Source organism: Poecilia latipinna, unplaced genomic scaffold (genome assembly GCF_001443285.1).
Source record: "Poecilia latipinna isolate Pla-1442-1.1 unplaced genomic scaffold, P_latipinna-1.0 Scaffold961, whole genome shotgun sequence".
In the NCBI taxonomy this organism is placed as follows: domain Eukaryota; kingdom Metazoa; phylum Chordata; class Actinopteri; order Cyprinodontiformes; family Poeciliidae; genus Poecilia; species Poecilia latipinna.
In genome coordinates this window covers 40,205-67,013 of record NW_015113577.1, presented here as the reverse complement: position 1 = coordinate 67,013, position 26,809 = coordinate 40,205, and the positions used below count along the sequence as shown (strand labels likewise).

At 36.9% G+C, this 26,809-nt stretch overlaps 1 protein-coding gene across 5 annotated transcripts in view; it reads right to left on the bottom strand.

Moving 5' to 3' along the window:
• LOC106958095 (myelin transcription factor 1-like protein) overlaps positions 1-26,809 on the bottom strand; it is a 133,927-nt gene that overhangs the window by 68,288 nt on the left and 38,830 nt on the right. For all 5 annotated transcript variants that reach the window (XM_015049837.1, XM_015049835.1, XM_015049840.1 and 2 more), the window contains exons 2-4: positions 24,595-24,708; positions 15,751-15,796; positions 13,013-13,046 (exon numbers count right to left, since the gene is read on the bottom strand). In XM_015049837.1, coding sequence (XP_014905323.1) covers positions 13,013-13,046; positions 15,751-15,796 — 80 coding nt within the window. In that variant the 5' untranslated portion in view covers positions 24,595-24,708. The remainder of the gene's footprint in view (positions 1-13,012; positions 13,047-15,750; positions 15,797-24,594; positions 24,709-26,809) is intronic.

Here is a 26,809-nt window from a genome sequence, read left to right as displayed (position 1 = left end):
AACTTATAATTTTTTTTTTTTTATTTTGTCGCGAACAACCGGTGCTAATCCAGCACAGTTCAGTTGAACATTGTTTTTATTCTCACATTTAGGCTGGAGTGCAGAGACAGAGTTGAAGAGGAGGCTGATTTGTTTTTTACTCTTCTCCCCCAGAATAAAAGATTTCACTGAAGCCTGGTCGAATTACTTCTGGAGACTCATGATACCACCTGTTACATATGATTGAATTGACTATTTTTTATGAAGTGCTTGGAGATTATATTTTGTTAATGGTGCAATGTCAAAAAATCTGAACTGAATTGATGGCTTTACTTTGCACCACTTGTTCTATTAGCAAAGTTAGCACTGACTTACATCTCTAATTTGAACAACAACCTCAACCGTGCAATTTAGAGCTCGTCAATAATTCTGTGAAATATCAAATCTAAAAATATGCATTTATTGGTATATTTATCGCTACAATATAAAAGACTAAAATGTACATTTTGTCTAAGTGTGCAAAATTGTTGATTCAAAACTTTATTCTTATGGTGGTTCCTGTGTTTAAGTATTGAATGAGGAAATACAGTATAATTTGACATGTTAGCTCTTGAAGCAGTAGTGATCAACAGTACGATGACTTGGACCTATTCATAGCACTGATTCAGAAAATGATTTTAAGCAAATCTGCTTGGATATGCCAGTCAAGTACAAGGGGAAGGGCGGGGCTAAATTTAAGAAACTTTAAAATATTTCTGAAAGACAAGAAACCATTTAATAGAAAACAATACCACAGCTTAAATTATAGACTTCTTTCCAAGGTGCATCTTAAAAAGACAGATAAATTAAGAGGTTGTAAAGGACGTAAAAATACCATCAGAAGTTGATCAACCATTTTCTCTTCTACCATTACAAAAGTAAACATTTTCATCAAAATTTTGCAAAAACACCTCATTTATTTGTCACTAACCTAAACCATGTGCAAAGCCACACAGTTACAAAGTCTTGCATAGCACTAATACAACTTACAGTGTCTGCTAAATTCTGTTTGTGCTATTACCATGATGAGCAGTTCAAGAAAGACACCCTCCTGAATCTGTTTGATATTTATTTTTCAGTAAACTGAGGGATTGTCAGAGTTTGACATTTCCGTTTCTGAAACTATCAGACCAGCACATCTGGCACAAGTCATTTAAAACCTTGTTGTTCTTATTTGTGCTGATGTTCAGCTTGAACTACAGTAAATTATTGTAACCACATCCAGATTCCTAAATGAATAAGTTACTGGCACTTGACTAAACTGTCACCATTACTAGTGACAAGCAATTTAACAGGTGTACCTAACAAAGAGACCACTAAATGTCCAGTGTGCACGTTTGTTTTGTTTTTTTTTTTTTTTTTTTCCTCGGTTCTGCAGTTCCTGCAGCTGATATATGTGTGTTTGAAGTGTTTATAACAGCTTCTGGATGAAGGTGGTTTTTGGAGCTAAACCAGAAGCTATTGTAGTTCACAGTGCGAAAACTCTCACAATGCTTGCAAGTGTGGCCAACTCATGGATAGTTTTGATCCTTTTATTACCTTTGTTGACAAAAATGAATGTACAGCCCACTTTTGGGTGCCATACTGTTTGACTAAAAGAGGATTGATGTGAGAGCGGTTTCTGTTAAGATGATGTCCACCAGTTATGTTTATCCCTACAATGATCTGTCACTCTCCTTGTCCACTTCCTGCTGCTGAACTCGTTGAGTCATTGTGCCACTCTGCTGGTTTCTAGCTGCTCGCATATCAGTCTGAGTGCTTTCAGTGCATGACAAAGTGGAGGGAGTGGGGATGATGGTGTGTGCGTGTGTGTGTGCGAGGGAGTAAACAGCATCCCAGCTGCAGAAATGGCATTTAAGTGTCTCTCCCCTTGCACTCCAATAGGACTGCAGACCCATTACCTCAGTGCATGCCTCCATGTGCAGCTACAAATGTGTTCCCGAGCTATTCCTCCAATCATCTTGGTGCTCCCGTGCGACTCACCCGTCTACCTTTCTGTTCCGATCGTTTTCTCATTCATCATGCTTCCCTTCCTGTCCTCCTGCCAGAGGTCTTTGCTAAGGTGTAATTTAGCCCCCGCTGTTCTCTAATTTCTGCCGTAGTCGGGAGGGGCGTGGCTGGCCACCTGACACCAGGGATGCAATCTGTCAATCATTACCCACGGCCAGGAAATTGCGTTCAAAGTGAGAGTAATTATCAAGCGTGCCCCATGTGGGCCAAATTGAACACCTTCTCGCTTTGGCACGCAGAGAGAAATATGTCTTCAGTGGCAAGGCCAGGTGGATTTGTGAGGCTTTTATTGTTGCTGAGAGCAAGGTGAGCGCTCTTCTCCTCTCGCTGCATCTTATCCTCGGGTTCTGTCCTCATTCTTCATTTATCATTATCAAATCCTTAAATATTCTTTTAATGTGCTCTCACCCGGCCCACCTCCGATGTCTCGCAAATCAAACAAAGGAAACACATAAAATGACTAGTTATTAGAAAAACACCACATCTCTGTAGTCCAGTGAAGATGTCTCCAAAGCAGAAGTATAATGGCAGCAGTTTTAATGATACAGTTAAGAAAATCGCGACAATATAAGAAGGTCGTGTGAACAAAAGAAGCATTTTGAATTCCTATTTGCGAAGCCCGGGAAGACAATGTGGAACAAACCCTCCATACATACTTATACATGCAAAAAAAATAAAAAAGGGAGAGTTTACTCAGAAAAATGTTAAAATAATGTGATAAGAACTGAGAAGAAAAAAAAAATAGCAGCAGCATTGACATGACTGTTTCCACATTTGGAACCCTCCAGCTTTATATTCTCCCTCTATGATTATCCTGATCTTTAACAATTTAAATTTAAGCTTACTACCAAAAGCACCTTTGTGTGAACTGTGTGAGTTTTGCTTACTTTGCATATCGAATTGAAGGCACGAAATTTAAATCGTATTCAGGACATAAACTCCAGCGTTTGCTTTACCTTCTCGTGGCCTTTTTAATTATCGTCAGACACTGATGCCTGTCATAAGCATCTTAGTCAATCACCTGCATCAGTGTCGACTCATCTGCAGGACACTGCCAACCAAACCTTGTTAGAACAAGAACTGCATGGCTGACCTATTAACCATATAATTAACAATGTGTCTCTTCTGCTGCAAAGTGACTTTCAACTGTTTAAGCTCATATATGAAAGTCTGTCCATAGCTTTTATCTGATAAACTAATAAGCATATACTACCTTCAAAAATCTCTTTGTTTTTCCCTCAGATCTATTTAGGTTTGAGAAGCTCGTTGTTTGCATTCTTACACCAACTGTTTAGGTGAGCAACAGTATTGGACCAGATTCACTTAAAATAAGACACAGTTATCAGAGTTGATTTTTTTTTACTCTGATAAAATCCTGATTTGATTTAAAAGAGCTAACAAAACTTTTTCAACTTAAAATATGGGGGGGAGCAAGTAATTTTTCAGCATTGCAGGGCAGCAAATTGGAAAGTTAGAAGTGGCTCGATGGGTTAGACTGCAGCATTGCCCTGCTTGTATCTGCTATAACTACAAATACACAGTGGATACTCTCTGCCTGCTGCAGGCTCATGCAGAATAATAACAGAACCAGGGAGCAGATACAACTCAGTCTAATATATTGGTTTATATGGTTAGGATAGGAGCCTTAGTTTATATTGATATATTGTAGGGAAGGAAGAGTGATATATTATCAATAATGAGTCAGTCTCCACAGAGATGGATCTCTGTGTGCAACTGCTGACTCACATTAAGCAGCTATCAAATGGGAATACCAATTTGCAAATGTGACTTTTTCAGCTTTCCTGCTTAATGGTTGCCAGGTCAGGGTGTCCTAAATGTTTCGACCGTGTTCATTCTTTTTTTTTTTTTTTTCTTTTTTTTTTTTGGGATAAAGCACATTTAATCTCTTCCAGTAAGAGCAGTGCCAGAATAAATGCCATCGTTAAGCTGAAAGTTACCTAAAGACGTTAACGTCACTCCTCTGTGGTCGTGCAAACTACTGACTGTGACTCTGTGACATCATTCATATCCTTTTATGATGCTTTTCTTAGGCTTCCACTACAGTTTATTTCACTTTTGTTTTGAAGGAATTTTTCACTCAGGTCTTTCCATCTTGACACAATAAAAGAAAATAATACAAATTCTTGTCAATTTTGGTGGTTTAAATGTAAAAAAAAAATGTTTCCATAAATTTGCACACATGAAAAAGGGCTGATAAAAGGCGATATGAAAGTGAAGCACACTTCCAGAATTTGCCCGTAAGCATATTTATGAATTGGAAAAGAATACCTTAGAAGCACACTTTCATCTGATAAGTGCCAGATATTTTTGTTGATCCTTAATTGGATTATGCTTTTCCATTTCTAACTGCAGTATTGATATTGAGTACATATATATTTGGTTACACATTTTTTTATCTTCAAATTTGTTGTTGGTCCTATTCAGTGAACATTTTTTTTTTCCCTTAATCTGGCTTACGTTTTTTGTATTGTATTTTTTGTAACCAACTGTTTTAACTGCATGATTGCCAGGACACTTGTAAGAAATCCTTGATCTCAAGCAGTTCTATCCTGGCTAAATAAAGGTTGAAGAAGAAAAAGAAGACACCTAGAAATGCTTCACACTTCTGTTAAAGTATGCTATGGAAATAAAAGTAGATGAGGTTTATGGAAAAAATACAAAAAACTCAATTTTTCAAACTTTTCTTCCTCCATAGACTACAAAAATACACACACAGCTCTGAAAATTGCATCAGTTCTTTCAGCTTATGTTACATTTATTCATAGACAAAATCGTAATGTTTTATTCTTAGGAAACAAACTGTGTGCACACATCTAGTTTAACAGCTTGCCATACTTGCTAGGATCTGGGTGTGTCCATCAAGATATTACTCTACTTAAGAGTTCTTGTACGGTAGCTGATATTACGCTCAGCTCACTTTAATTCATTTCGACTGGTGATGACAACTTACTTTTATGAGTTCAGTTAACTTAAAATTAAAATTTTTCATCTGAAATTTACTTTTTACTTTCAGACTAAGTAAAACAATCAAGTTTACTGCAGCCTTGATACCCTACGTCTAATATTATGATATAAACTTTGCTCGACATTCGCAGAACATAAATCCCTCAGTACCAACCACAGTCCAACCGCCATTTATCCTGAGAATTGACTGCTGACTGCGTCGAAAATTGGGAGTGAGCATTTTGTTTATTTAAGAGGAGTTGTATTACTTATGTGTATTCAATACCTCTCAGATGTTAACTTTCTGACACAGAGCCAAGCGATTCTAATGGCTACTTAGAAGGCAGTAATGACTAAAGCAAAGTTTTCATAATTTAAAACAAGTCTGACTTCAAACATCAGTAATTTTGAACGGCATATTTAAAGATGTCACTGACAACAACCAGTCCACGTTATAATTTTGGCACCAATAGGATTTTGCATTTTTTTTGTGTTTAAGAAAATATTATAAATTAATAGGTAATGTAAACATTCACATAAAGTTTTCTTATAGGGTGTTTGATAAACTGCAGCTGTTGCCTACAAAAAACCAATACTACTTCACTCTACAATCTAGAAAGCTACTGACAAAACCAAGAAGTATTCATAAGCATTCACAACCCAAGGCATGTAGAAAAATTCCTAATGCAGTTGCCAAAGAAATATTTACTAAATTTAATGCAAGCAACGCATCAAACACTTCACAAAATTAAAAACTGGTTTCAAGTTGTGTCAAATGTTTGAGGATGTTGGAGGCATTTCATCGCTTTAATGTGAGTAAAGTTTTGAACATGTTGCAACTGGTCCAAGCATCACCTGTTTCTGTGGAATATGAAAATATTTTGAAGTGCTTTGGCAGCGATGCCATCCTGGATATTTTCTGAAGCAAAATACGGAGCATGTGCAATACATCATCGCACAAATACGTCACACGTTACTGGAACTGATAAGTTTGATCATTAAGCAATCAGCTTAACAACTTCAAGGAATTGAATCACTGAAAACCGGTTCTCGATTACCATCCTAATCCTGTTTGGAAAGCTAAAACAACTCGCAAAGGCACAAACATAAAATTATTTATGTTGAGCTATATTTTTTAAAAATGAGTCATAATGTACTTTTGGAGAATTCAGTTATTGATGTGAAAGAACTTAAAACTTTGATTTTAAATCAAATTCAGTCTCTATTTGAAAGAAACTAAATGATTTGAGTATGTCTGACTTAAATTTGTCCAGGCTAAACTTAAAGAAATTACTTGTTACTGATTAAATCAATTTTTTTTAAGTTGGATCAACTATTCTCTTTTGTCAGTGTAGGACCAGAACAGATTATCTGAAACTGTGCAACCAGATTATATTTTGCTGCACAACGGAAGATAGTGTGTGTATGTAGTCTACATAAAGACATTATGAATGCACCGTTACTCCAACATGTTAATGTCTGCAGAGTCTTCTGGCATTTTCAGGACCTGAAAGCTAAATGTGAAGTGCAGAGAGAGGTGGAGAATATGGATGCACCAACGTTAAAGGCTCCAAAATTGGGGCGGAGGAGAGGGGGGAAGAGAACGGAGGAGCTAATTAACATATTAATGACCCCACCTTCCTACAGCTTCTGTCGGATAGTCCAAATACTTTGATAAGTATGCAAATGAGAGCTGCACCATCTGAAGAGGGAATTAGCTCTGCCTGAGACAGCCGAAGGAGGAGGAGGAGGAGGTAAGCGGAGAAAAGGACGGAAGAAAGAAAGGAAGGAAGGGAGGAAGAGAGCGTTAGAAGGGGTAGGGAAACCAAAAAAGGGGCAGGAAGGAGAAGAGAGGAGGAATGAGAGAAACCAAATCCAGAGAGAGTGAGATGGGAGGGCATCTCAGGCGAAGTGATGAACTGATATCTTCTTGTTTGTTTTAGCTCTCTTTAATTATCTGATCTGCTCGTCGGTTTGCGCGCGTGTGTTGGCGTAGAGGCGGCGATGGAGAATAGAGGGAAAAAGCTTTTCATTCCTGCTCTCAAATCAATACGACAGTGTCCGTCAGAGCTGCAGCGACAGGTTTACGTTTCGCAGGCAAGACCGAGGCTGGCGATGTGAAGAAATGACCATGAACAGAGCAAAGCAAAGGTAATATAACATTCTGCAAAAAGCAAGAGCAGAGAATCTAAAGTAGTGAAATATAGTATGCATGTATGGATGATGCACAAACATCCATACATGTAGACCCAATTTTGTTTCATTAAAGTATGTTTTTATTATAACAGGCAGTGACTACAGATTACATCAAGTATAAAGGTGGAAATCTTTAGCAGTGATCTGCTTTGTCTAATCACAAAATATAAAATAAAATAAAATAAAATAAAGCCAAAGAACGCAAGATAGATGACGTAATCTTTATCTTCCAAAGAGGAAACGTACTGAAATCTTTAAAACTGACAGTTTTATTAACCGTGTATATCAAGGGAATTAACTATTTATCTCCTTTAACCAGACTGTGGTGTTGAGACATTCACCAGTGTCTAATTTTCCGAAGAATATTTTGAATAATGCGCAGGAAAATTAAGAAACACTCCAGTCCTGCATAATGGGAGGTTCAGATGGGAGGCTCAGATCCATTTCAGTCTAAATGTTACAGCTCCGCTTCCTGAGCTGCACAGAAATATCTGCACAAATCTTGGCTTTTGTTAAAAAATACAAAAAAAAATACAAAAAAAACGAAGGGAATTCTTCACTGAGCATTAGCACCATAATTAGCAAGACCCTGTTCTGTCCTAGTTATGTAAGACGGCTGTTTTGTCTTTTGAAATTGGATTACCGCAGGAGAAACCATTTATTTCCAGAAATGGGGAGACTTTTTTTTTTCCCATCCTAGAGACTTCACTATAAAGTCTCCAGTACAAAGATATCCTTTGCTATTCAACTCATGTGCCGTACTTACACACCCCAATAAACATGATTAGCATGGCAGACTGTAAATATGCAAATGAGAGGGAAGATGTGTGGAGAATGTTTATAGTTGGGGCTTTGAGTGTCGCACAAACTATCCACCCTGCCCGTTGTCTGAAAAGCAAGATGAGGTTAAAAACAGGGGCCTCTGTTAAATTTACCCTTATTTTTATTCTTTGATAAAAGTAATTCATCGGTATAGTGGTGATTTTTAATACAAAGGGATGCATTACTATCAACCTTTTCCCTACTTCAACTGGAATGACAAAAGCAGACATCAGCTGGTGAACCCCACCGTACTTCAAGAGTCAAAATGGTGGGTTGGTGAGTAAAAAGTCTGAGAAGAACCCAAAAGCCATGAGAGTTGTAACTGGTCCATTACTGACTTATGTATAATGTATGACACTGAATTAAAAAGTTAATCAGAGTCCATAAAATGGACTGCAGGGCTCAGCTGACATACTTGTGTATGAGCACATGCAATGCTATTTGAAAACTCAGGAAAACCTTTTAAAATCTGCAGCTAAGTTGTGGAAATCATAGTCCAAAGTTTATTCATCTGAATATATTTGTGTTGCTTGCTGGAAGAGAATTCTGCAATACCTGAAAACCGAGGTCCAAAAGTACCTTTATATGGTAGTTCTAGGTATTTCTTTGTAGAAAGTACATCAATGAATAACCTACTTATTTTGTAGGTGAATAATTAGAGATGTTGCTGGATTTCATGATGATTTTATCATCTCTATGGCAAACAGCGACAGCTCTTATATCAGAGCATTGGTTGACCCATTGCATGACTATGTTATGACCCCACTATGACCATGCTGTGACCCTGCTATGATTATCTTCCTATGTCACTACCATAAATATGCTGTGACACTCCTATGAATTGTAACAAAGTGATGATCACACAGCCATGACCTTCCTATGACTATGGCTAGTCCCACTTTCTGGACACTGACACATGACCCTAAAACTGTTAGAAACTTTCACAATGGAGGGTTAAGAAAACTTCAAATAATTAATTCAATTAATTCAAACATACGTCCCCTCATGTTTAGTTAAATGGACAAACATTTTTCTTGACGTTTAGTTTTGTTCTATAGGTAGCAAAAGAGAAACGAGGCAATGAAAGATGAGGTAGATATAGTCTGAAATGACTGATCAAAGCCTTTTTAGAAAAATGTACTGTACATAAAATTATAGTATGTAGAGCTCTCAAACAGCAAAAATGTTAATTTCTTGACCCTGTACACACTGAGTCAGCACTACAATTGCAATTTAAATATGCCAGATGGGAAATGAATTCTCCTTTTAGAACAATTCCTTACAAAAACATAATTTCTATTTAATTCCCAAGCAAACAAACAAACAAAAAAAAAAAATAGGATGTCATATTTAAGCACATTACGACACTTAGAGCGCCGAACATGATGCAAAGTCGGGCATGTTTGCCCCGAAGACTAGCAGCTCTTTGGGGAGAGAGGCCATCGAGCAGTCTTATCGACATTATAGACGCCTCAGCCTGGAGATAGGCTTCACATCGATCCCCTGATTAATTACTATCTGCAGGCACCAGCACGGTGAGGAGAAGAAGCTGAGACAGGCGGGGAGGGTAGGAGGAAAAGTGAGAGAATGATAGGAAATGAGGATAGGGTGTGAGAGGAGGGTGGATGAAGGATTGGAAGAGTCCGGCTTGTATTATCTATGAATATCAGCTAAAGGCTACACAGTAATCTTCGAGGTGGAATATTATTTATTGATACATGGGTAGGCTGGGAAGCTTATCTAAGCTGCAACCACCTCCTAACACCGCCAAGGACAAAATAAAATTTACACATTACTGGGGTGGAAACAACTTGCAAAGACGAGTAGAGGACACTGAAGAATCCACCCATGTATTCCCAACTGGGTTACACACAGCCCTCTGTAAATACCAGTGAAAATAACGACATGTGGAATACAGACATGTATTCCAACCTCTTTTAGCATGCAGAACAAACTATCAAACACTGAATTGTTGATAAGCACCCTGAACAGAAAGCTTCAATGAACACTGGGTAGTCAGTAAAAAGCTAAAGTCCTAGCGTTAGTCTCCCACTTGAGTCTAGCTTAAGACGGGGCTGTATATTTAAATGATATGCGGGAAATCATCTTTTCACAAAACTGACAGTGTGCATCGAGAATCTATTTCATGTTCTCATTAAATCATATGAAGTTAAGCCATGTCTAAAGAAAGTAATAACTAGAACAGAGGTATAGCAGTCCATCGCCTCAGACAGTAAACAGGGTTGAAGGTGACAGTGCGTCAAAGCAGCATCTGGCCGCAGTTTAAAAATATCACGTAATATCATGATAAATTATTATGGTACTCCTCGGTGTGCGTTTGCAGTGTTTGCTTATGTGCTAAATAAAAATGAAAAGCTTACATGAAATAGTGCACAACAGTAAGAACGCCTGGTTTCCTAACAGATTACATACAATTAAGCACTTATAAGGCTTTGCATAAAAAAAAATATTACATTCAAAAGGATTTGCAAAACATTCATATTCACCAAGTTAAGCCAAAATAGGAGGCTACAGATGGTCATAAATTAACAGTTGTTTAGGAGCCACAAGAGCCGGCTGTCTGGAAAGAATCAAATGTCCCTTCGCTGTTTGGCATTCTCGCAACTATTTCAGAAAATGTTAAAGAAAAAAAAAATACTGGAAATACAACAATATTCTGGACAAATTTTACTCTGAAGGGCGTTACATATTGTCTCCCACAGATTAATTTAATGTTTCTAAGGGCATACGGCTTAATGAGTCATTTATACTTTCTCAGTGTTTAAACAGTACAAAAGAAATCATTTAAAACATTGTTAGAACGCTTCTGTAAAAGTAAATAAATAAATAAATACAAACAATTCTGAAAAAATAAATTAAAAACATAATTTCCATCAGCATCAAACACTCCCTGGGTGGCATTAAAAAAATCCCGTACGAGATCTTCCAAGAGCTCAGACAGACAGAATGAATCAGACGACGCTGCCAAAATCACAGCAATTATGTTCTTAAAAAAAAAGAAAAAAAAAAGTTAACTAAGGCCTTAGCCTTGTCAAACTGGAATCCAAAAACACTTCTGTAGAATAAAAAGAAAACAGACACACACCCTTTATCAGACTAAACAAAGACGCTGACAAAGGATCTCCTCCATCCAGCCAGACCTATAAATATTTAGAAGCATCGGAGCTTTAAACAGTAACAAATACTCTCAAGCCTTCTGTAAAAAGGCTAGAGAGAGGATGCAGGTACTAGAGGCTGCAGGGATTGTTCACTGTCTGCTACTAACTCTACTTAACCTGACCAGAGTCGGCTGCTGCTTGTGTGCTCACTGACATTTTCCATGCATCCCAAACTGCAGCAAAACAACACACAGGAGACCAACAATAGTCTTAAGTGACTTGACAGAAGGCCGAAATCTTATAATGCTGCAAATACATCAGGAAGAGCAGTCATTGCACTTTACATAAAATCCTAGTTTTAGTGTGACAATAACTCTATTTTATGTTTGTTTTTTTTCCAGGTCATAAAAAAATAATATTACACAAACATAACCAGCTTAAATACAAGATTTAGTTTGGCAAATTATGTTGCTTATTGTCCAAACCAGCCTGGCCCTCTATAAAGAAAAGTAATTGATGCACTTCCTAAATCATTATTTAACTACAATCACCTACATTTTTGTGTTCAGTTTCATTAACCAGAACAAAGACAAGTTACTATGTAGCTTGTAACTGTAACTGTCAGCTGAGATTTTCAACAGCAGCACAATGTGAAATCGAAAGAAATTCAAGAATTCGTTCAAATACTTTAGCATCTTGGTAGAGAGGATCACTGAGATATTTCTAAGGCTTTCCAATGCGATAGAACCACAGTGTGAGCTTTTATCAACAAAGAGAGAAAACATGCCAGAGTGGTGAACCTTTCCAGGAGGCTCCAGCTTACCAAAATTCTTTCAAGAGTGCACTGAATAGTAGGAGGTTACAAAAAAATCCTAACTTAATATAAAATCTGGACATGCTTGCCGATGGAAAACCTAGATTCCATGATTCAACAATAAAAGAGAGCGAGGAAAAATGGTTTCCATGGAAAAGTTCCCAGACCAAAGCCACTTGCTTGGACAAATGGCTTTTCTCAAATTTGCCACAAAACAGCAAAAGAAAAAAAAAAAAAAATTATGATCTCCAAGACTTTTGGAAAAATGTTCTGTGGACTACTGAGAAAAAAAAAAGGAAGGAGGAGCTTTTATCCCCTCCCTGTTACATTTGGTCCGTTACATTTGGTTTAAACTAACCCAGAGACTCAAAGAACAGTCCAACATGGTGGTGGTAATGTGTTGGTCTGCAGCTGGATGACTTGAATGAATTCTCAGCCACACATTCTGCTTGATACCAGAAAATCCAACCATTCAACCCTCAGACCAAGGCAGTGATACTTAACCCACCAATAAGTCCATTTACAAATGGCATAAAAAAAAAATTCCTCCATAGTGAGGTGGAGCACACATTGCCAGTTATCATAAATGCGTAAAAGCAGTTGTTGCGACCAAGGGTGGCACAACGATTACTTTTTTTTTTTTTTAACGCAGAGTTGGCTTTGATAGCTTTTTCACTTTTTAAAGCAGATCATCAAATTCTTGGCAAAACTTGCAACAAATTGTGGCTTGTTTTGTCAGTTTTCTTCCAATCATGTGTTCTGACAATGAAGATGCCAAAGGCAGAGAAAGAGACTTTCACTCTACAAAGCTGGCTTGAAGAGAAAAATAAAGAGGAACAAAAGAAAAAAAGAAAAATGGTAGATCAGACTTCTGCCACACATGTGAGGACAAACAGAGGAGAAAAAGAGGAAACATCTCCGTCTGGTAATAAGGTGACTGGTACTCTCTAACTCTCTGCGCTGAGACAACAATAGGCAAATTGTGCGATTGCGTGAGAGTGTGTGTGTGTGTGTGTGTGTGTGTGTGTGTGCGTACATGAGCGCCATGCGCTTTTCCATTCTCACTGACCTGAAAAGTTCTGTTAATGCTGGATCCACAGGCACTGAGGGAGAAGCAGAGAGAAGGAGAGAATCATGAAACGGCACCGGCTCCAGCTGAACACACAAGCCGTAACACACATAAAGGGAACCTGCTGAAATGTTGATCTCTGTGACTTCTCGTCTGCGTAGGCTTGCTATAAAATAAATTAACCGTGAAACACTTGAAACACTTAAAGCTGGAAACATGTGGGAATTAGTCAGTCAGCGTCTAATAAAAATTGTTTTATTTTGATGTTAAAAAGTATATTTTCATTACTTCTGTTCACAAATACAAATGTATTGTGTTTAACATTTTTAAATAGCTTAGATTAAATAACTTTTAATAAATTAGCATGTACTACATGCTAATTTATACACGTTTTTTTCTTCATTTATTGTTTTTTTTTATATATTTTTTTTTTCCATCCAACAGGTGACAACCACCATCTAATCTATTTATTTATATAACTTTCCAAGGCAAGAGGTTTTGACCACCCACAAGCATAACTTGGTGGGTCACATAAAAGTAGAATTTTTGGCAAAATTTACAAATTTAATGAGAAATTTAAGCAAATGCATTTGATAAAAGACCAGATTTTTCATCTTGGGCACCTCATCTAAGAAGCAATATACAAATCATCTCATACAGTTTCAGAAGAGATATGGTGTCATTTGAAATTGACACACATCACAGATGTTTGACGTTTAAGAACAAGTCATTTCATCAATAGCAATCCACTGAGCAACAGATACACCATCAATGTTGAGGCTGCACACAGACCTCATTTAAATCTTTACATAGCTTTGCCTCAGACCTTGGCTTTTTTTTTTTCCAAACATTAAATCATTTCGTCTTTGTAATTTCATTTATATGTCATGCATAGAGAACAGATTTTTTGATTTTTTCATATGAATTGTAGATTCCAAGGACAGTCGGACACTTTTATCATGCCAACACGTGCATTTTGCTTGTAAAAGTAGAAATGACACAACACTGTAAGATTATATCTGGATGATTATTGGGGACACAGATTTGCTTGTATTTGTAAAATAAAAATTGACAATACTCGGGATTTAAAAGTGATAGGGTTGTAATTATGAGATCAGTCCCTTCATATTCTTGTTTTCACCTGCTGAATGTTGGCTATAATTATAATCCAAAACAGATTTGAATGTCAAATAAATGTTGACTTTCAGACCAAAAAAAGCAGGTGCAATTTGATCTTAAATGTACAACAACAGTCAAGATTTTGCTTAGGCACATTCTGTCTACACATCCAAACCGAAAAGGAGTTACATTATTTATAAAAGTGAAATTTTAGTGAATGTCAGTCATGATGATCTAAATCAAGATTGAGACTTTTAAACAATGTCTACACTGAACCAAGATGAGGAAAAGATCCAAGTTGTCAACTGTGTTTTACAAGACTAACATCTCCTCCCATTGAACTAACTGTCTGTACAGGTATCATGCCGAGTTGATTTTTGCCATCTTTTGATAATTGAAAAGTATTTTGTGTTGTAATTTTGCCCCTACAATACAGTATGTTATTCTTGTAATTTTGTACATGCCTGACTTACGTATCACTTTGCTGATGTTACACCTGAATTCTTCTCAGTCCATAAGTTCACATATGCCCGTACTCGTTGGAAATTAAGGTTAAAATTAATTATATTAAATGCAACTTTTTCATGATATCCAAAGGGCATCTTTGTGGTAAGAGCACAACTCATATTTCAGTGAGTTAATTGCCAAGGGAAATAGCCTGAGTGTAAGTCAATTTGCAGTCATGTGTGGCAGTTTGGTTGGAGGACATGTGTAGTGATGAACAGCTGCGATTTATTTACTTATTTTTTTTCTTTGCAAATATAAATTCAACTCTATAACCTCGTCATACCACCGAGGCATTTTGTTGTCGACAAACAACCATTGCAACTCAACTCAAAATTTCAATGGCACTTTAGATGAAACAAATGTGCTGCTTCAGGTGCCAGCAGAAATCGAATATTTGGACATTACTTTTGACTAAATATTGGACAGAAACCATGAGTCACAATGTCACATCTTGACAATTAAGGAACATTTAGTCATGTTTCTATGGGAAGTTATACAGTTTAACACAAGAAAGGAAACACTGTAGCTTATATAGTCATCAGCATACTTTATGAGCCAACATCTTGCTGGAGGAGTAAATAACTTTTGAGATTTTCATAACATTTTTAGAATTTAAATGTATCTTCTTTTTTTTTCCCCCCCGTTTTGGGAAAACAATGTTAGGTACTTCAACACAGGTATTAAAAGATGAAGCAAGAGGAGCATCATCTCAGCTTGCTAGAGTGGACTGAGCAGCCTTTTAATGTTTCATTTAATTTTATTCACTTTGAAAACACACGTCCTCAGCTTCGTCAACAACATAAAAGGGAGCCATTGTTTTGTGAACTGGAAATGAGAGGTATCTACTCAATGAAACCCTCCGTTTAGTCCGATTTGTGGTGCGTACTACTGCGATTCCTGCCAATGTTTTATTTTTGAACAAGGCGTTGAGAAGGTGGACTTCTGTTGCTGCTAGATACATGTAAAGCGAAGATAGAGGAGGAGTGAACCAGCGAGAGAAAGCAACTGGAGTGTAACTGCTCAGGATCTGTGTGCATATACGCGTTTGTGTTGGGAGAGTGAAGGTCACCCTGAATAGAGGTGTGTGTTTCTGTGTGTATCTGTGCAGATACCTTTGGAGCGTGTGCGATGGCGCTTATCGTCTGCATCCACCTCCATCTGCAAAAAAGGCACAAACAAGCTGTTCAACACAACAGACAGACCGGTGAAATTATCTTTAATTTGGATACATGTTCTCTCCGGTTCAGAGTGCTATTTCCACCCTGTCAGGCATTTCAGTTCACACCTGATGTGCCAGAAGGTTTCATGTAGATGACTGATGGGCAGCATTAGTGTGAATGATTAAAGTGATTTAGAGAGTGCACAGTCGATTTTTCTTATTTTATTTTCTTACTGGATAGATGTAACCCGAAGTCTTTGTTGTGAGCCCATCTGATGAATTGACATGAACCCAGCATGCATTAGATAGGATTCGATGTAGCCTGTAGTTGCAGACCACATTACATCTCAGCTCTTACTAATTTAAGGTATTTACGTTAACAAGTAAAAAAATGTAAGATACTTAACTCAAATAAGTAAATCAGGCAAAATGAATGTGCCAGCAACCATTTCGAAACAGAATTTTAATAATAATAATAATAGTTTGCGAAGGGTTACATACATAAAACATGCAATTATAATTTTAACCCTATTCAAGGTGTAAATACCAAATATGTCTTCCCAATATTTAAAAGTACCTATGCTTACTGCAGTGAATTTTTCCATATTCTGTCAAGTTACTGAATACTTAGTTTTCAAGCTCATGTTATCTCATAAACCTCGGAGTCCTTCAGAGAGCCGCTGGATTCAAACTGACTTTAAATTAAACTCGGATGGACTCTACTAACTAGATCACTTCTGAAGGCAATTGGTTGAACCAGATTGTATTTGCAGTTATCGACTAACTGCATACCACGCTCGTCATATTTTTATTTGAAAAAGTGCAAATCAGTTTAACATATGCAAAACTTTGTTGTTCTGTCACATAAAGTCACAATAAACACATTGAACGTTTGGTTTTGACATAAGAACATGGGGAAAATGTCGGTTGAACAAAGATTTTGCGGGTTGAGTTACGTTACAGATCCCACAGCATGATCAAGAAGATGTCCTTAGCTTATATGTAACCCTTATTCGTTGAGGTCGCACTTGGCAAATCACATATCATTTAAACAGAATTTAACTTTTATTCTAAAAATGAATTTAAAGGTTTTGTAAAAGTCTTTTAAATCTAAAAATGTTTTCTTGAAACCATCAATACCACCGGGTGCCAAACGTCTCTCCTTCACTCAAAAAGTATCAGCTTCTCTCCAAAAGGTCAATAAATGATTCCCCAAAGTCCCGGTGGTGTCATTAGTAAGATCCAATCCTTCTGATCGACAAGCCAGCCTTCTTTTAAATATACTTCTCCAGTTAAGTATATTGACCTCCAGTGTCCCAGTGGAAACGTTTTGGAAATGACTGGTCCAGCTGAGATTTGTCTTCTCTCACAGCTTTCTTGAGGAAGCAAGCGCTCTAGAGATCTCTTGCTTCTAACTATTTATGCGATAAAGTACTCTGACTAATTTTAAAGTGATATTTTTTGGAGTACACATCCATTTTCCAACACACATATTTTCCAGGGGTTTTTTTTCCGTTGTTGCTTTTTTAGCTTTCAATATATGTTATGCTGAAGTGATGAAATTTGAAACAGCTTTTAGTAATCTTTACATTGAGGTAGGTGAAGGTAGGAATCTTCTTCTGAGGATACATACATTGTCTGCTCTTCAAAAACAGGTTTATTGTCTGAGAAAAAGCTCAAGATAACCTAAATCACTCTATGTAGTTATGCAGTTACAGGCTTAGGCTGCTGGAGGACACAATATCCACGTTTTCTCACTCTGCTACATTCTCCTACTACTCTCCAATTTTTAATTATAAGTGTTATTTCAGCCTTCAGCTGTGTGTTCTCTCTCTGTTTTTTTTTCTTCATAAAAGCTAAATCGTGTCTAGTGTTCTGTTTAGCTGTGATACCTTCCTGAAGTAGGACATCAGTAGTGTTATTTTTTATTCACCAAGTATGGAAACCAGCATATAGCATATTTACCTGGCTATTTCTGTCCAAGAAAATGCCACTGAAAGAGCTACTATTGCCTTTAATCTTTTAACATAGGCATTATGTTAAAGAAAAGTGCTTCCTTTGTATATTCTTCGTCTTCTCAAACCCCCAGACTGCTGGCCGTTCACACAGTCAGGCTCTGCTGGGGTTCTCTCCTGTTAAATAGGAGTTTTTCCTATCCACTGTCGCTACATGCATGCTCATTATGGCCTGTAAATGTCTTGTACTTGTATGGTGCTCCAAAGTACTTCACACTACATTCAGTCATTCCCGATTCACACACACATTCACACACTGATGATGGCAAGCTACTGAACAGTAGCAGTAGCAGTCTTACTGTATGAGGGATGACAAAGTAAATGTATCACAATGTCTGTCACCACATTCGACGAGTGAATGCTGCAAGTGCGTCATTTGATGCAATCTGTTGAGATTACTTAGATTTTTTTTTACAGTTCAAATAAACTTATTTGTATTGTCTGTCATGTCTGTACTTAACTTGTAATCTGTCTGTATATTTACAGGGAGGTGCTTTGTTGCATCCGTGATATTAAACCATTAATGTTGCTTTCACTTCACCACAGTTTTTTAGGATCAACTTGAAGACGCTAAAATGATTTTGATGAAAATGTATTCTTACTAATAATTTTGTCAATTTATATTATATTTCACATTTTTCATTCCAGATACAAATTACTTCTTTTTTTTTGTATCTGGATCTAAGATACAAAAAAAATTACAGCTTTATAATGCTGTAATTATATGATGCAAAAGCATCATATAATTACAGTGACTATGTTTCTTATGCGGTCTGTGAATACAATGATTGAATTGCCAGGGGTGAATTATTTTTTCTTGGAAATTACTCAAAATCAACATAAATTCCATAGAGACTCATATTTTGCCAGAACTGATGAGCTGAAGTTTGGGAATTGCCTTCAAAATCTTCACTGTTAACCCAATTCCAAAAAGGCTCAAGGATATGCTTAATGAATATTCACATTTTACCATTTTTCTTGCTTTTTTGGCTGAAATAATGCCAAAAATATTTATTGTGAATTTTATTTGGCATCTTTTGTTCTCATGTCCAAGAAATCTCGAGACTGTTTTGTATATTCATTTTGCAGTTGTGTTGATTTTTCCTCTAAAAACGGGTTTATGACCCAGGACGTTCAAGCTGTTTTTACACCAGAGTAAGCATTTTCCTGACATCTTTTACAGCTATCAGACCTACATATCTCTTTCCTATATAGCTTTATCACCTCAACAACAGATCATAAATTGCGAAGGAACTTGAATGCCAATGAACATTCTTCTGTTATTTCCAGATGCCTCTAAATATTCATGCTTGCCAGGATTGGAAGATGACGGGGGCCGTGTTTGGGTGTCTCGTTTTATTCAACATGATTTATTAACAGCATGCTTGCTTTACTGTAGAGCCTCTCAGTACTAATGGTGTGTTTCTTTATGAATGCCTATAAATGTTTCAACGGGAGAAAAATAAAAAGATGAAACACAAAGATAGCTTATAAATCTTCTCAGTGAAGAAAAGAAGGAAGCAACATATGGGATTTTTGGTTATGGCAAAGAATCAGAAGAGGAAGTGAATTTTAGCCATTTCTACATATCATTATATGTAGAAATGGCTGCAGTTATGGAGGAAAAAAAGATTTCATGATGACTTTCAATATTATTGTGGGTTAAAATAAGTAAATCCCATTATTCAATTGTTTAAACTATTGCCTGTATTAACATGAAGACTTAACCTGTCTCTCAAAATATAGTCTAGACATTTTCAAGTCTACTTTTTGTAATAAAATTGCCTCATGTCAGTGATATTTTATTTGGCATTAGTTTCTGTGACAGCATTTTAATCAGGTCGAGGTTTGGACTTTGACTGGGCCACTGAAAACATGATGTTTTTGTTGTTTTTTTCGTTCTTAGTCATTGTGTCCAACATTTTTACATTGGCTCTAGAATAATCTAGTATACATAGGAGTTTGTAATAAATTCAATAACTGCAAAGTATCTGGGACATGCGGATGTAAAACAAACCAAACTCGGTGAATCCCAAAAACTATGCCATGCCGGTTTCTTCCCAGTCAAGGTACTGCGGAAAACATATTTTTCTTCATTTTTAATCTGTCTTGTGATTTCCTTTAGATGAACAATTGCAGACCAAAATAAAGATGCTACATACATTCGAGAGAAAACATCCTTTCTCCAGAAAGCCATTCCAAACAAGCTGTTTTTTTTTCAGCCTTTTTCCATCTGAGCTTTAACATTTTGCATGCTAACTGATGCATGTAGCAATTAAAGATAGAGTTCTTGGGTTTATTGCAATTTTCCTCACCACTGTGTACTTTGACCTTGGAGAGGTAGCTGTTCTGAATGTATACCTTTTGTGAAAAAATCTATTATGCTATTGAATAATGGACTTCAACATTGTTTGTTCCAGTTCAAGAACATTTATAATCCTCCTTTAGGAAATAAACATTCCAGTAGGGCGGAGAGATCGTGCCTTTTAATGTCACAGAACAAAAAAAAAAAATCAGTTTCAATGTGATGCAATTTTTTTAAAGCTCTGTTTTATTACCAGGATCGCTTGTGACACATTATAAGAAGACAAAATTTTGCTTTAATTAAATGTTTCCTAATTAAGTAAATTAAATGATCAAGCAGCGCCCTTCATTAAAAAAAAAAACAAAAACAAAAAACAAATAAAAAACAAAAAAACAACAACAATGTATTTCAAACCTTTGCTACAAATGGTAAATAAAATTCAACAGCTGCGTTTTAAAGGAGAAACTTGCTAGAAAATGACTACTGATCTAAGAAAACATCTACTTTATCTGACGGTCTTGAAGGGTAGTCCAAAGGGAGAATTCATAGTGTGGAAAATTTAATTTTGTGAATTACTGCTCCATTTTCAAAATAAATCAAGGATAAAGTAGAACATGTTGAAGAGGAACATTATGATGTGCTTGGCATGCCGTCCTCCAAACTTATCTGTTCCTGATCAGAAACAGCAATCAACAGCTGCCAGCTGGCTGAAGCCGAGGCTTCGGAATGTTTTTTTTTTTCCAGATAATCAGTGGCTCACATCACAGTGGAGATGTATTGGTATTAACTCCAGTTTTGCTTCATGTACATTGATGTTCCTGTTGCTCGACACTTTGCTTGGCAGCAGATTAATACAACAAGGAGAAAACAGAAGAATCTAAGAGAAGACTTTAAGTCAGCTGCAAGATTTGAACATATTAGCTGTTGGTTTTAACCATTAAGAACTGATGCGGCATTTGGGTTCAACAGTTCCTAGGGATTGAATGAATTAAAATGAAAAGCAGGTATAAAGAAATAAATAAATAGTCTAAGCTTTTAGACACAAGAACAAGATTTGCTGTGGATTTAAATACAAATGTAAAAAAGTCCACACTCACATACCAGTTCTGATTTTTGTAACTAAGTCTTTAACATTGTGTCCAGCTGAATAGTTGAAAACAACAGCAGCAAATTCTTCGCCTCCACTTTCTCGTCAGAGCTGAGCCCAGGAAACCCGCAGGCCTCTGACGTACCGCACGCCACTGTGGCTCATCGTATGTCGCAGCCCTTCATACCCTGTCTGGCTTTTACTGTCTCTTAGGACCCCATGAAAAAATGTCACAGCTGTAATGAAGGTTAGTGTGCTTATTGAGGATTAGTTGAGGCCCGCTCCTTCCCCCATCTGTGTCTCAATTAGACCCCCTGGATCAATGGCTTTATATTCCGAGACAAATAAACAGACAGTTATGTTGATCCCACAGCTTCGAGAGTCATAGAGATGATCAAACCTGTACCATTTTGTATGTTTCTCACAATGAGCTTTGGCTGTTTTTCTACATTTTGGTAAAAATAAATAAATAAATAGAATAATTACTTTATTTATAAGGTAATAAATAAAAACATATTTTGTAGAAACAAAAAAAAGCTTTGGCCATTTTTCTACATTTTGGTAAAAATAAATAAAATAACCACCTCTGTTGTAAAAAAAATGTTTTAGGAAAAAATAAATAAGTAATTAAATAAATAGAGAAAGGCAAAAAAATGACTAGGGTCATTATTTTAGGCAGAGGATCAAAAATACATGTTAAAATAAATAAAAGGCTGGTATTAATTTATTGTGAAGAGTTTTCGAAAACATACTTTTTTAAATTACATTTGACTTATGCAATCATCACTGTATTCTTTAAATGGGATTATTTACCTTTTCATTCCCTCCTCTTCAGTTATTTAAACCTGCAGCAAACAGGATTTTAAAAAAACTCCAGGACGACATATTCAGTTTGACTTTTTAGTTTTTACAATGGTCGGAATGTCGTTACAAGTTTTTAATTTGCATACACATCTATTTTTTTTTTCCATAAAGTCATGCCATGTAGTATATGTTTCACAAAGATTTTTCACTTTCTAGAGACTCATATAAAGCCTCTGCTCTAACTTTAAAAAGTGTCATCCAGAGGGAGGTAAAATAAACTTTTGATTCCACAGAGACATTGCAAACAGCAGCTGTTTAAATAGCATGTGTGTTTGCACTGATCGAAGACTGCATCAATAGAAAGTAAAATGTAAATTAAAATGGCTTTGCTTGTTATTAGTAGGTCTTCACCGTTTGCGCGGAATGTCTTCAATAAAAAGTTTTTTATTTTGATTGAAAAGAATGGATTTTACAACAAATAAAACTTTTTATTATTATTATTATTGCAATATGTTGCATGGTAGAAGTATTTCCTATTGGGTAATGAGGGAGTTGTGACTCTCAGACATCAGTCTTAGCACGTTGTGTCACTGTCAGTTTTTGGGAGAACGTGCTTCAGTCATGTGGCTCCCAGCTCCACCTTAAGTCACACACATGCTCACATTCACAGGCTGGCTGCTGTTCTGCACAGAGCTGCAGTGCAAAGCTGCACAGGCATTATCGAATTTCACTTCAAACACATATTTACACCATGCATCGTGTAGTGACAGCAAACACATGTGCCTGAGCGATGCTAAGTGCATCTGAATTAGTGTGAAGGGTTGTGGCGATAACATCGGAGTGGCTGCTGAGCGAGAAAGAGGGTGAAAGTGACGGAGGCAGACGGGCCAAAATTTGGCACTGATTCCTAAATACTGTGGAAAATGGCTGTGGTTGGTTGGGGAAGGGCAGCTGTGCAGCACTCAAAAGCGGTTAGAGCGAGAAAAGCTGTGATTTGAGCACAATAAAACTATTTATCAGCTGGCCTGGTGATGCCAAAATGCAGCTGTAGTGAAGGCCTTTCTGCACAGAATGCATAGAGGTCCTTCCACAAGTGTTTACAACAGTTTTTCTACATTTGTCCTGCAACAACCACAAACTTCAGTGTACTGTACTTTGTAGGAGCTTGATGTGATACATACCAGTTGTGAAGTGGAAAGAAAATGATACAAGCTCAACTTTACTGGAAAGAGAGCATCTATGAAGAGCACAGATTGTTTTTAGAGTCACAGAGTTCCCAAACAGTCCAGAAGATGTTGTGTTTTTCCTCCCCTCTGCCCTCGTGATCTTTTTTCTTAACTATTTTACGACATTCCTTCCTTCCTACCTATTATGTTTCTTCTTCTTTCATTCCTATTATGTGTCCTTCCCATCCTTCTTTTGTTCCTACCTTTTATCCTTCCTTTCCATCTGTCCTTCATAACTTTCCATTGCTGTGTTGCCCTCTCTTCTTCCCGTCTTCCTTCAAGGAAGACAGGAACCTTACTAAGAGGTTTCCTTTCTTACTAATGACATTTCTTCCATCCTCCCTGCCTCCACTTTTTGTTTCTACTCTTTTCTTATTTCTGTGTTTCTACTCTTTTCTTATTTCTGTGTTTCTTTACTTGGTTTAGTCTTTTCATATATATATGAAGCTTGACAGAAGAAAATATTTGTCTAAATAATTCTGGTTGGTGCAGATCTACTTTAGTAAATGTTGATTTTAGAGGGTCTTCATATCCAAAAGTGTCACAATACGTTTGTTAACCAACTTGTTTGTACAGTGTCCTTGGCTGTTCTGAAAGGTGCTTCATATAAAATGTATTGTAATATTGTCATTAAATGTTTGGCATTAGGCCATTTTGAACTTTAATTCCCTTTATGAACATTTCTAATCTATTTTGACAGAATTCCACTACAAAAACGTATTGAACATCTGCAGAACTCTTACTTTAAATGCAAATTTTAAGCCAGTACTATCACAATTTTAAATTACTTTAAATGTTTGTTTTTTTTTTTAATTTAAAGTCAATCTCGCATTTTTGTGTCAAATCAAACAGTTGTGATCCAACAGGCAGACAAAATGGAACTGATCTGGAAGCTTTGTCAAAAAAAAAATCACAGAAAAATCAAAAAAAAAAAAAAAAAGAGAGAGAGAGAGAGAAAAAAAAATCTAAATTAATTTTATCAGCAGACCCTGTCCTCTCAATAATGGCACCTGCTGTAAGCCATTCACAGAGCTGGAAATCTATTCCTCCTCGTCACAAGAAACAAACTAAAAAAAGTAAAATCAGGATGACTGATCATGAAAAAGTTGGGTTTTGGTAAACAAACAGCACACAAAGTAACCAAGTGTCTTATTTTACTTTTTTCCCCATAATTTCCAAAATTACTTTTACAATTATTATTGAAGGCCAGGCTGTTGTACTGATATGTTTTAGATTCATCTGAATTTCTTTGAGAACAATATAAACAGCAGAGTTTGATCGTTGAACGAACCTGAGAAACGTGATTGTGTGTGAACTGTGGAAGCCGAAGCGGATCACGCGTGCAGACAGAAAGATCTACCTGAAATGTTTTGGACTTCAGACAGCTCTTTGGTCCCGACTCCTTCTGCCACCGTGATGCTCTGACGTTCAGCTATAGATGAACGGCTCACCACGTCTCCTCCAAACTCATTTTCTACACGTGGAGGGAGAGGGGGCGGGAGGAAGAAGAGGGAGAGCATGCATCATTAAAATCATTTCCAGAACAATCACATTCAGGCACAGCCATGACAGAATTTGAAATTTCCTCTACTCCTTTGACTCCAGGCTCATGAATAGTCATATAGCGTCAGCTATGCGGCACGCGGCAGAGCGAACACTGATTTCCGCCATAACGACGGTCGTGTGTCGTGTGCGATAGGCTTGGCAACATGGGGTAATTAGCTAGATCTATCATCTGCAGCAGGAAGTGGGGACAAATATAGCTAATGATCCGTGCCTGCCTCCATGATTTCTCTCCTCAGCTCTCCATCCTTGGCTGAGCTGAAGGAGCAAATAGGAAGCAGGAAAAATAAAAAATAAAAAATGAGGTGGGGGTCGATTGCTGTAAAGATAAAATAACCTAAAGCTCCAAAAGAGATAAAGATGGAAGAGATGAAGGTGTTAGTATTGAGCATGCTGGAGCACTATCTCCCTTTCTTTCTTTCTGCTTTTTTTTTCTTTTCCACTGCTGCTAATTGAGAAGATGTACAGCAGGGAACAGATGAGGTGTTGATGGTGAACAGGGAGAATCACAAAGAAGAAGGAGGGCCCCCACAGGGAGACCGCCAGACGGACGGTAACGCACACACACACACACACATTCACACAGTCATTCCCCACCTATCTCAAAGCAGCTTAAATCAAAACAAAAGCCGGTCCCTCAGGACAAACGCAAGCTCCGGCTGAGCTCAAGTCAGGCGTTATGTAAAAGGCTGTGCTTACGTACACACACGGACTTTACTTTCAACCGGCAGGGGTTCCTCCTCTACTCTTCATCATGCCACACACCTCTGCTTTCCTCTCCCTTTGTAGTGTACATAATAAGCGTGGAAACAGAGAGAGCGGGCTTGTAAGGGGACAGCGCAAACAACTTTCAAAATGGCTATTAACAGGAAGCCCTAATGGGAAACAATGGGACACTCGTGCTATATTTTCATTTACTACTGCAGCCCTGCTGTCTTTTGTTTCATGAAAAATGCATCAAAGGCTGGTTTGTATTTGATTACAGCCTCTGGAGCGCCCCAAAAGCATTTTTATGAAGAAAAAAAAAAGAAAAAAAAAAAAAGAATGCAATAAAACAAACGCAAAGTGGATTTGGTTACTGGTATGTGCTACCTTGTGAATATAAAATATGTATAACTTCAGATAAAAAGAGTGTCTCTAGTGGTAAAACACACCTAGTTCCTAAACCGTATTTGACAAAATCTATTGGAGCTTAGATAACTTCTGGCAAAAATAAATCCCATTCCTGTCAAACTTTAAAAGAACTAGCTCAAAGTTCAGTTCTCAAAGATTAAAAATGGATTTATTCTTGTTTATCGTTTACTATTTAAAATTCACAACTTAGTTTATGCTCTCATAGTTCAGGTGCATTAATATTTCATAAGATAAAGTCTTATAAAAAAAAAGATTTCAAAAGTTGGGAATGTCATGTGATGATTAGCATATTATTCATTAAGTTCTTCTCTGCCAACTTCCTACATTGATTTGCTTCTCTCTTGTTCCTTTTGCTCACATGTACTTTATCGTAATATGGTCAAATTCGAAAGTTTTTATGGTGCCATTTCAGTCAAAAACTGACTGAAAAACGTCCCAGTAAAACCCATTTATCAATAAAGTTTTGTTTATTCTCTTCACTTACTGGTTTAAGCATAATCCGTAAAAAGGTCACTCATAGGAATGGGACAGTTGTTGGTAGCAACTTCATTGGTGCAAAGTAAAATGTTTGTCATGCTGACCTCCAAGCACTAATCAATAGTATTTCCACAAACACACTATATCAGTATAGTGGAAACAATTGTTAAAGCATTAAAACAATAACGTCAATGATCAAATACAGTAGCTGCAAGGAAATTATTTGTTTTTATATATAATGAGACGCATTTTTTTTAAATAACTGGTAAGCTGTATGGCTAAATTTCTTCTTCTTCTTTTAATCTGTTACAATAACCGCACACCTGCAGACATGTCCGTTCGCAGCTTGGACACGTTCAAACATAAATACTTGTTTGGTTGTTTGTTGCTTTGCAGTTCTT